Source organism: Crocuta crocuta, unplaced genomic scaffold (genome assembly GCF_008692635.1).
Source record: "Crocuta crocuta isolate KB4526 unplaced genomic scaffold, BGI_CrCroc_1.0 scaffold44, whole genome shotgun sequence".
NCBI lineage: Eukaryota > Metazoa > Chordata > Mammalia > Carnivora > Hyaenidae > Crocuta > Crocuta crocuta.
In genome coordinates this window covers 5136207-5148190 of record NW_027530179.1, presented here as the reverse complement: position 1 = coordinate 5148190, position 11984 = coordinate 5136207, and the positions used below count along the sequence as shown (strand labels likewise).

Sequence of the window (11984 nt, the reverse complement as noted above, 5' to 3'; positions counted from 1 at the left end):
GGTAGAGGGAGAGAGGGAGAGAGGGAGAGGGAGAGAGAGAGAGAGAGAGAGAGAGAGAGAGAGAGAGAGAGAGACCAAGTGTGAGCAGGGGAGGGTCAGAGAGAGAGGGAAGACACAGAATCCACAGAAGACTCTAGGTTCTGAGCTGTCAGCACAGAGCCTGACGCAGGGCTCAAACTCATGAACCAGGAGATCATGACCTGAAACGAAGTCGGATGCTCAACCAACTGAGCCACCCAGGCGCCCCACAGTGGCTGTTTCTGATTCAACCATACTATAGTGCACAGCTTGAAAAACGGTAGACTGTGGGATTTGTGGTGACAGAGGGAGCTGCTCCCGAAGCCAGGAGTCCAGTTTGGGCCTCCATCCCTCCCTCCCTCCCTCCCTGCCAGCTCCAAGCATTAAAGAAATTCTAAGTGGCCAACTTGATGATACTTACTATAGTTGTCTTCCCTTCTTGGATCTCCACCACTACAGAGATAAAGGGAAAAAATTAGGTCAGCCATTTAATAAGGAACAAGGAGTTTCAAATAACAGCTCAAATTCTACACATGCAGAAAAACGGAACCTTCAGTCTGCACTCTCCCACGGTCCCCACCTGGAAGAGAAAGTGTGCAGGGGTCACCTCCAAGTGCCAAGGCTCTATGCCCTTGGGGCTAGGTGGGCGCAAGCCTAGATGCCCAAGTAATATTATCTCTCTGGGATTAAGGGTCTCCACATTGTTTTTGTCATTCTAAGCCAAGATTCATATTGGTTCTAAGCCATGGGAATTGGCAAGATCCTACCCTACCATGCCTAGCAATATGACCTCAGAGGTGGGGTGGGCTGGGGGTAGAAGCAACTAAAAGGCCTTCAGAAGTACCCACTGCGTGTGTCCCTTCATGACAAGAATCACACAAACGTGGCTTGTGACCCTGACGTCTCAGATAGAGGAGGAGTGAATCAATGCTGCGCCAGTGGCCCCACAGCAGATAAGCAGAGAGCACTCCTAGAACTCCGCCTGGGATGCCGGGTTAAAGCTGCATGAGGCAGTGGTGTGAGTTAACTCCTCTGCCCTTCTCTACTCCTCTCCTGCAGGGTTGCATTTGTGCTATATGTACACTGGAGGGAGTGGTGGGGGAGAGGGGCGTGCAGACGCTGGCCCAGGCTGAGTTTTCAGGAGAGCGCTGCAATTCCAAATAGAGCTCTCTGCCTGTTAAGGTCTGAGGCAGTCAGAAGAAAACTCGAGGGCAAGACAGTAAGTCACACACACATCCATCAGGCTGTACGTATTCACTCCTAGTGTGCTCAACCAGGATGTGGAATGACAACTTCAACAATATTCAAAAAAGAACCAAGCCCATGGCTCACGTTCTGCAAATATAATCAAACAAAGTTCTTGGACAGGCGCCTGGGTGGCTCAGTTGCTTAAGCCTCTGACTTCGGCTCAGGTCATGATCTGGTGGTTCAGGAGTTCAAGCCCCGTGTCAAGCTCTGTGCTGACAGCTCAGAGCACGGAGTCTGCTTCGGATTCTGTGTGTCTCTCTCTGCTCCTCCCCTGCTCAGGCTCTGTCTCTCTTGTTCTCTCTCTCAAAAATAAACATAAACAACAACAAAGTTCTTGCAGATTCTTCCTTGTTCTCCCAGTTTCTTCAGAAAGAGAGAAACCATTGCCATTAGCATAGGAACTGGCACACAGCACACTCTCGGTAAATACTAGCCAGCATCAAGACCACGAACTACTTGACATGGCTCCCTTCGGACTGTTGACTACTGTAACAGAAAACTTGGGTCCACATGGCTAGACTGCAAACTGTCTCTCTAAATACCAAAACTGTATTTTAACAGCAGAGTGGCTACCATAATGAGTTTAATCAGCTTCAGCCAAGGCAAGAAGTGTGCAGATTAGAAAGAGCCTGAGGTTCTTCATGTTAAGAACCTAGTGAAGGGGCGCTTGGTGGGCTCAGTAGGTTAAGTGTCCTACTTCGGCTCAGGTCATGATCTCATGGTCGGCGGGTTCAAGCTGCGCATCAGGCTCTGTGCTGACAGCTTGGAGCCTGGAGCCTGCTTTAAATTCTATCTCCCTCTCTCTGCCCCTCCCCCACTCATATTCTCTCTCTCTCTCTGTCTCCCTCTCTCTCTCAAAAATAAATAAACATAAAAATGAGAATCTAGTGAAAGTTATGGACCTTTTCCTGGAAACACACTCGTAAGCACACATACAATCACACATAGACTTCAGGAGGCTCACAGACCCCTGAAGCTGTGTACGTAAATGGTAATGCTGTTTTCACTCGGCAGTGGCAGTGTGTGAATTTATTCTCTTTATGCCTGTCCATATTTTCTAAAGTTTCTAAAATAAACATGTACTGCTTTTGCAATAAAAAATAAACAAGAAAAAGAGAGAAAGAGAATGTCTGAGAAAAAAAATGAGACAATTCTAACTCAACCGGAGGCCCAGGGCAGCATCTGTGATCACTGAGCTCTGTGACCAACACCTAATTGGACACAGACTGCCTGGAATTGTCCCCCATTTGTTTTCTGGGCAAGGCCATTCAGAAAGACTCATTACTCCAACCAACCAACCTGAGAGCCCCTCCATGTTCCAACTGCAGATACACAAAGGAGTAATGATGGCCAGAAAGGCCCTGAGGCTTCCTCCAGAACACTGTAGTTACTAATCAATTCAAAGACAAACTAGTTTTCTCCCAGTAAAAGAAAATGCGTCACACCACAGACGGATCTACTTGTTCAGAACAGACACCAGCCTAAGCGGGATGTGGGTGAGCCTCAGCCTGATGCTCAGTCAGGAGGCCAGCACAGCTGCAGGGAGACGGTCCCTGTAATGTGTCAACCTACTAACGCAGGGGAGCAGGAAAAGGATGCAGCCCCAGCTCAGAAGGGCTTCCAGGTGCCCTAGAAACTTGCAAAAACAACTTGGGAGAGGAACAGAGAGCAACCAGATCTAAGTAGCAACATGTAAGGGACAAGTTTTTAAGAATCCTGGTAGAAAACATAAGGAGAGACACATTCTGGTACACTCGAGCCGGCAAGAGAACGATGTCTTGAAACACAAAGCGGATAAACATGTGGTTCCCCTCTCCGTGGAGGCACTTGGGGCCTAACCATGAGGTAAACAAAGCTAACAGAACACACATCACTCCCGGCAAGGAACCAAACCCTGAAGTCATCTCATTGGCCCCTGGAAAAGAGATCAAAGCCTGTGGCCAGCTCCGCTGTTCACTAGCTCCCCGCACAGCAACTCTGAGCCAGTGAATCATCTTACTATAAGCCAGTGTGTAAAACAATAGGCAGATGCTTATCTTATGCAGATAATCTGTCAAACCAGAAGGAATGACCTGAGAACTCCTGCAAGATTGAGAGTGATCGGGGCTGTGTCTCAGCGCAGGGGCAGGAGGCCTGGCTGGAGCCTGTAGAGGCCTCTAGCAGATTTTAAGCCTCTGAAAACAGGAGATAGGAATCAAAATAGTATTGATTTTCAGTGTGCATACAAAAACAAGTTAAAACCAAACAAAACCCGAGATCCATTTTGTCCCTGGCCTCCTCTCCATTCAAAATGGGGATGGCCATGAAAAGCTGGACTGAGAGGTTTAGACACTAACAGAAAATGTATTCAGAAATAGATAGAAAATCACCCTTGTGTTCTGACATATGGCTATTATCAAGAAAACTAAGGAAAGACATGAAGCAGTTTTCTAAACTGGAATTAGGGGGTCGAATCTTCTAAGATAGGCACTTCTCATACACATCAGATAATCCATCCCACATGAGACAACACATTTGCTGAGCACCCGTGGAGAGTACAGCCCCGCTTCTACCTACTGCGGAGAGTTACAACGGAATAGGAAGACAGTCTTTGCCCTAGAGGAGAAAAGGGAATGAAACCAAGTATGGGAACTTCACTACAATAAAACTCCAGGCCTTGTAAAGAAGTCCTTTGAGTACTTCAATAAATACTCGCCTAGGATGGATTCCAAGATAACTGAATTATAACAGTCTAGAGCAAACAGCGCTGTGGGGAGACTGCAGTGAACGCAGAAAGACCTTGATGGCCACATAAACACAGACAGTGAACTGTAGCAGTATAAAGACCGAAGTGTTTAGTAAAGCTGCAAGGGAGGACACATGAATGATGTGGAGGGTGCTGCCACAGGAAGTGCCCAGAGACCAAGTCCTTCTTGGAAAGGATGCATGGAAACCAAGTCCCAAGCAGAATAGGACAGAACGGAGTCACTGATGGTTAACAGGCGGCACTCACAAGTCTCAGGGTAAGGCCAGGGAGTCGAGTGGGTGTTTGGGATGTGTGGCAGCACTTCTGGTCATTGACTACTTTTCTCAAACTCCTTCCCCACTCTCTTCTTTCATCTTTAATTCTACTACTAAAGTTTTCTGAATCTCTAATCACCTACCCCATTTTTTTCCTGGACCTCTGGGGGGATGTCCCTCTGTACTATGCTTCACGATGCTTCTTCTACTAGCAGGCTACGCTGGATTATGTCCCTTGAAGTCTGGAAAGCCCCCCAACTCACACACTCCTCTCTTAAAGCTTTTAGCTGTAGAGCTGTACATCCTGCCACACACATCCTTGTCTGAAATGCTCAGTCCTCGAGAAAACCCCTTAGCTAACTGCATAAGATGAAGAAAATTCCCTCAGCCTTTACGCATTTCAACACATGCTGCACTGGTTTCTGATAGATGATTACTGTTCATTCAGATAGTCATGTGTGTTTATTTTTCTTGTTTTAAATACATTTCCTCCCTATGGGGCACTTGGGGGGCTCGGTCAGTTGAGTGTCCAACTCTTGGTTTCGGCTCAGGTCACAATCTCATGGTTTGTGGGTTTGAGCCCCGCACTGGGCTCCATGCTGACAGTGTGGAACCTGCTTGAGATTCTCTCTCTCCCTCTTTCTCTGCCCCTCCCCAACTTGCTCTGTCTTTCTCTCAAAAATAAAGCAATTTAAAATTGAAAAAGAATTTAAATTTCCTTCCCAAGAATGACAAGGCAGGAATGAGATCTAACACAATCTTTCCCATAAAAAGTACTAACGGTCCTCAGTGAGTTAACTGATGAGAGAATTCAGGGGGGAAGAACCATGGGGAAGCCCTTCCATAGAGTACCTTGGTGATATTAGTGACGGAGAGGGAAGAGTGCCAGCTCTACTTCCAAGGCCATCACTTACTAGCTGTGTGATCCTAGGCAGCTACTGAACTCCTCTGGGCCGGATTTTCTCATTGTAAAAATGTCAGTAATATCCACCTTTAAGAACTGCTGATAAAGGGGTGCCTGGGTGGCTCAGTCAGTTAAGTGTCTGACTTCAGCTCAGGTCATGATCTCACAGTTCATGAGTTTGAGCTCTGTGTTGGGCTCCATGCAGACAGCTCAGAGCCTGGAGCCTGCTTTGGATTCTGTGTCTCCCTCTGTCTCTCTCCTGCTGACACTCTCTGTCTCTCTCAAAAATAAACATTAAAAAAAAAATTGTTGAGGAAACTGAATATATGTGGAGCACAGTGCCTTCAGCAGGCACATACTTAAAACCACCGTTTCCATTTTTATCTTCCTTCACTTTTGCTTTTTCAATGATGTTTTTTGCTTTTTTTGTGTCCCTCTTGTCAACCTTTAGACTAGGCTTTCTCGACAGCAGCACAACTGACATTTCATGAACAGGCTGTCCTTTGCCATCCTGTATACTTTAAGATGTTTTGCAGCATCCCTGGCCTCCACCCACCAAATGCCAGGAGTACCAGTTGTGACACCCAAAAATGTTTCTAAGCATTGCCAAATGTTCTCTGGGGGACAAAACTGCCCCCAGTTGAGAACCTCTGCTTTAGCCTGAGAGTTTCTACAGGGTAGTGTTGGGTGCTCATTAACTCTGACTGTAATTAAGGAGTACTAACTATCTGATACTCGGAAAAGTAGGATGTTTGAATATTTTCAGCAAAACACCCAGCTTCCTCCTCACAACTTTAAGTAGTATGTCAAGACAAAGTGTTTTAAAGGCTTTGAAGACAGGTGGTTCTCAAGCAGAATAAAGAATATGGTAATGCCTTTATGTAAGGTCACATCAATTCAATGATTTAGCTTTTAAGGTCTGACAGAGAGTAACACCGAAGAGTTACCAACCCAGATATTTATGGAGAAAAGGAGTTCAAAGACCAATCTGATGATACAGTCCATCATTTCACAAAATCTTCAACTGAAAACATTTGAATCTAAAATACTCTTTTGTAAACAAACAAAACCGATTCCTCTTTTACATCCTCTGGGAACATAGCAAAGAACTGTTTTCAACTTTGAATTTCACAATAGATATACGGCAGCTATTAGCCTGACACTTGGTAGACACCCTCAAAAATGTTATGGGTATATGCTTATTTTGCAGCATGGGTAGAGATGAAACATCTTACCAAGTCCTTTCTATCACCAGCATGATCTCTTTGGTATCTTTCTTCATTAACCGATTGGTTTATCTAATGTTAACCAGGCAATATCTGAATTATGTTGTTCTTTCTACCAAATGTTCCATTTTCCCTTCACAGCTAAGTTCTTCTAATATACCTAGTTCTGTTTCTTCATGAAATCTCTCTTTGATTTCCCCAAACTGGGACCCCCTCACATCCCCCGAATCTATGAGCTGAAGACCAGGCCCAGCTAGCTGGTTGGGGCTGGGCCTCTACCAGGAGCCCTGTCTGTCACTGCTGTTTGAAAGCTAAAAAGAGACCCTTTCCAAGATAAAGCCAAAGGACTCTCCATTAGGTTCTTCTCTTTGGACTTTCTGGCTCGCTCTGACAAGGATCACCCTTTCCCACTGGATACCTCTCAGCTTAAAAGGATACACTAGCCAATACTATGCCAGAATCTTAAAAAACCAAAACCAAAACCCGATCACTTCTTTTGCACATCACTCATCCTTTCTTGCTTCCAGCAATGGACAAAGGAAGGCTATGTCCTGAAAGACCTTTTCGCTTTCTGCCAGTCCATCCGTTTACAAAGCCTGTTCAAGACACATTCCCCTCATTAAAACTTGCAATTGAGTTTCTGGTAACCAAATCTCCCTGTATTTAATCATGTAAAAACTTGTATTTACTGGAGCATATACATATCTCACTGGAACCTAACTTCTCAGGAAAGAGGCTGTATCTTCTCTTTTTCCAGAATCCCTTGAGTTTGAAGTACAGTACTTGGCCTTCAGTAAGCTCTTAGCTCAATGCTGGAAATCAGGCTGCCTTTCCAGACTTACAATTATTGAAAAGGAGACATCTAGCATGTCTGCTTCCGCTGTTCGATAGCTTTTCCACCTTAGCTCCCACTTCTCTGGGAGACTAGCGGACAGGTCAGAAAAAAACCGCCATCAGAACAGAGCATTTTCAGATGAGAAACTGGGGAGGNGGGGTTTTTTTTTTTTTTTTTTTTTTTTAAACGAGAGAGGCAGCACCTGGGAGAATACGGAAAGCAGTACAACGTGCAGACGTTTACCTAAAACTTTTCTGAACCCCGGGACAGGTTTCTTCCTGCCCTGCCAACCAAGCAGGGCTTTCTTTCCGTCCTCCCCTACCCTCACCAGTGAGAACCTTAGGGTCTGGAAAGTGCTTTCAAGCACCCCTCCAACGCCAGCGTCTCCCGCTTTTCAAAACCGCGCAGGGAAAGGGAGGGAGGGGCGTAAGGGGGCTGAGGGAAGCAACCTCCACTGCTCTTTCCCTCAACGTTGGGAGGTAGCCGGGACCCAGGACTCACCTTCCCTGAACCCGCGGGCTGGAGGCCGAGTCCAGCAGGTAGCGACTGGACCAGTCAGGAGCCCTCGGAGCAGCCGTCCACAGTGATACACAGACACATTGAGGGCCGCCATCTTGAAAACTAACGGTGACCTCTAGTGCACTTCCGCTTCCGGAACGGCGCGCGCGCAGCCGCAGTGGTGAGCAGGAAGTGTGCGGCTGTGAGCGCCTCGCTCCGTTACTCTTGCGTTTCCACTTACGTCGCTTCTCCGGTTTAGGGCTAAGTCTGGAGGTCCCTGTGTCAAGTCTGTGAGTCATTCCGAGGGGCTAGGTCAAGTGTTCTAGTTCCCATCTGCCAGTTCTCGAAGTCCCAAGGCCTCTTTCGTTTCCTGACAGGTTTTCTTTGTAAAATCACATACATTTCCCATATTTCCTTAGAGCTTTTTCAATTCGTATGTGGATTTTTTGCTGCTTGTGGATGGGGCTAGGCCTCTACAATAGAGGTTGAAATGGTTAGGACTCTGATTCAGGAACATCAGATATCAGGTAGACCTGGGATAGAATTAACTCCTAACTTCTCCACCAGTCTCCCCCCCAACCCCAATGCACACTTGACTTCCATTCTCCTATATCTAACACTTCCCTTTGGCCTCAGGGCCTTTGCATAGCTATTTCTTCTGCCTGCTCTTTGGGCACCTGGTAAGACTCCTGCTTATTTCCCAGAGTTCAGCTCAAAATTCACTTCCACATTAGAGTCTTCCTTAACAGGGGTTACTGGCTCTCAGCACTAGATAACTCCAGTTTAGTGCTGGGCACAGTCGTGGTTTTACATCTATTTGTATAATATATGTCTCTCCACCAACCTGTAAGTTCCATGAAGGCAGGGATATTTTTTTTTTCTTATATCTCCAGCAATTTGCTCAGTGCTGACACATAATAAATGCAATGTATAGTTGTTGAATGAATGAGTAGAATCTATCTCAGAGGGTTGTGAAGATTAGATAAGACCTAAGTGCTCAATAAACTAAAGCTAATTAATAAAGCAGTTACTGAGATAGCCTTCCACACTCGGTACTTTACATAAGTTTGATGTACTTGCATAATGAAGAAGTGTGTACTACTTAAACCACAACTGCCATTTTCCCCTCTTTTGGATTTGCAGGATAAATAAGATGCTCCCCTAGAGCTACATAAGAAACATACACAGCTCAATTCTTCCACTTGGTGGATAGGATATTCCTTTCCCATTCTCCATAATAAACCTGAAAGAGGATTTTCTAGTTTTCCTACTCTGACTCATAAATGGGAGAATCAAGCTCATTAAATGGCAGAGCATGTGGGATTGTCACCCTGGTGGACTAAGGAGATGCAGAACAGCTGCTCCGTGGGGAGCTTGAGTGATACCACCATGGACAAGGAGAACAGTAGAAATGTGGCATTGGATTACCATAAAGCATTGCATTCAGCAAAGGCAGATCCTGGAGAGAGAGGTCAGTATGAGTGAGTGAGACAGACACATGGATTAGGAGTGGAGGAGAAGGTTTTGGTGGAGTACATGTGATGTCCTGGCCAGGATCAGGAAAGCCTTGGCTTGCCCTATAGCTCCCACTTTCCTTCTGTATGATGACCTTGAGCCCTTAATGCTTGTACCATTTCCCATTTCTTTACAAGTCCCCAGCTTCTGGGGCTCCAGTCACAACCAGAGCAGTAAGAGAGCCCCCACTCAGAACTTGTTTTGGACACAGTAAGCTAAAGTATTTGAGTGCCAACCCTTTCCTCATTATCTTATCCTGACTTATTATAAGCCAATTTTATTTTAAAAAACAACTTGTGGGGCACCTGGGTGGCTCATTTGGTTAAGCATCTGAATTTGACTTGGGACATGATCTCACGGTTCATGAGTTCAAGCCCTGCATTGGACTCTGTGCTGACAGTGCAAAGCCTGCTTAGGATTCTCTCTCCCTGCCCCTCCCTCGCTCACACTTTCTCTGTCTGTATTGAAATAAATATTTAAAAAAACAACTGGTATTTTATGTAATGACAAATAACATGATTATTACAGAAAAAATAAAACAGGTAAAAAGGAAATAAATATCATCCACAATCCAGAGATAAACATGATATACATTTAGCAAAATGAAATAATACTGAAATGATACTTTGTAATGTCTTATTTTTTTTTTCTGAATCCATTTGTTATTAGTCCCTACATGAAAAAAATTCTTTGAGGCCATATTTTGCTCAGGAGACTAGCTTAAACATTTTTTTAAAAGAATAACAGGTATAAAATGGACACAAATTATCAGTGTGCAGCTTGATGAATTTTCACAAAGGAAATACACTACCCACACCAACAAGTAGAACATTAATAGCAGTTCATGGGATGCCTGGTTCAGTCCATTAAGTGTCTGACTCTCGGTTTCTGCTCAGGTCATGATCTCACCGTTTTGTGAGTTCGAGCCCCGTATCGAGCTCCACGCTGATGGTGTGGAACCTACTTGGGATTCTCTCTCTCTGCCTCTCCTCCACTCGTGCACACCCTGTATCTCAAAATAAATAAGCTTTTTAAAAAAAAGAACATTAGTAGCAGTTTAGAAGACCCTCTGATGTCCCCTTCCAGGCACTATCTCCTCTTCAAGAGTAATCATTACCCTAACTTTTGGCATCATAAAATACCTTTTCCTGCATTTGACCTTTGTATAAACAGAATGTCACATAACATGAACTCTTTTGTGTCTGTTTTCATCTACTCAACAACAGCCTGTTTGTGAGATTTATCTATAGTGTTATGTATACTGGTCATCTATCCATTGTCATTGCTATGTAATGTTCTTCTGTGGTTGCACTATGCTTTGTTTATCCTTTCTCTCGTTAATAGGATATGGATACTTTCCAGTTGGGACTACTACACATTGTGCTGGGATGAACATTCTTCGGTATGAATTTTGGTGAACACAAGAACAAACTTCTCACAGAAATATATCTAGCAGTGGAACTGTTGGGTCACAGGGTATGTATATACTTACATATACTAGGTAGTAGACACTGCCAGTTTATTCAGTGCCACTCGTGTATAAGAGTTCTAGTTGCTCCTCTTCCTGATCAATATTTGATATTTTTTGTACTTTTCATCTTGGCCATTCTAGTGAGTATGTCATCAGATTTCATTGTGTATTTAGTTTACATTTCTCTTATGCTTAGTGAAGACGAATCACTTTTCATGTTTGTAAGCCATTTAGATATTTTCTTTTGTAAAATGTTCAGGTCTTTGGCTCATTTTATATTAGGTTGCCTGTCTTTTTCTTATTGGTTTGTAGAAGTTCTTTATATATTCTGGATGCTTGTCTTTTGTTGGATAGAAGTACTGCAAATGTCATCTCTCTCTCTGAGTTGCTTTCTATAGTATATATATATATATACACACACACACACACAGTATACATATATATACTATATACTATATATATACTATATATATACTATACATACTATATATACTATATATAGTATGTATATGTATAGTGTGTGTATATATATACATATATAGTATATATATAGTGTATATATATACACAAGTATATACTATATATAGTATGTGTATGTATAATGTATATATATATACATATATAGTATGTATATATAGTGTATATATACATAGTATATATATGTATGTATATATACATAGTATATATATAGTGTATATATATACATATACATACACAGTATATATATAGTGTATATATATACACATATACATATATAGTATATATATAGTGTATATATATGCATATGTACTATATATATGTGTGTGTGTATTAATTTTTTAAATGTTTATTTATTTTTGAGAGACAGAGAGAGAGTGTGAGCAGGGGAGGCACATAGAGAGAGGGAGACACAGAATCTGAAGCAGGCTCCAGGCTCTGAGCCGTCAGCACAAAGCCCAGTGAGAACTCATGAATCGTGAGATTATGACCTGAGCCGAAGTCGGACACTTAACCGACTGAGCCACACTGGCGCCCCTATAGTATATTTTTTGATGAGCAGTATTAAAAATTTTTTTTAACTATAGTGTAGCTTACCAGTTTTTTCTTTTGGAGTTGGCATTTTTGATATTTTAAGTAGGCTCCATGCCCAATGGGGAGCTTGAACTCATGACTCTGCGATCAAGAGTTGCACACTCCCACCAACTGAGCCAGCCAGGCTTCTCTACCCCTTATTTAAAATTTTTTCCTCTTCAAAATTATGAAGATGTTCTTCTATGTTTTCTCCCAAAA

General features: G+C 43.5%; 1 protein-coding gene across 1 annotated transcript in view; it reads right to left on the bottom strand.

The window, feature by feature from the left end:
* The window catches only part of MRPS18A (mitochondrial ribosomal protein S18A), a 17099-nt gene extending 9248 nt beyond the window's left edge, over positions 1–7851 (bottom strand). The window contains exons 1-2 of the mRNA XM_077764893.1: positions 7733–7851; positions 440–471 (exon numbers count right to left, since the gene is read on the bottom strand). Of these exons, the coding sequence (XP_077621019.1) occupies positions 440–471; positions 7733–7844 (144 nt within the window). The 5' untranslated portion in view covers positions 7845–7851. The remainder of the gene's footprint in view (positions 1–439; positions 472–7732) is intronic.
* Positions 7852–11984: the final 4133 nt, after the last annotated feature.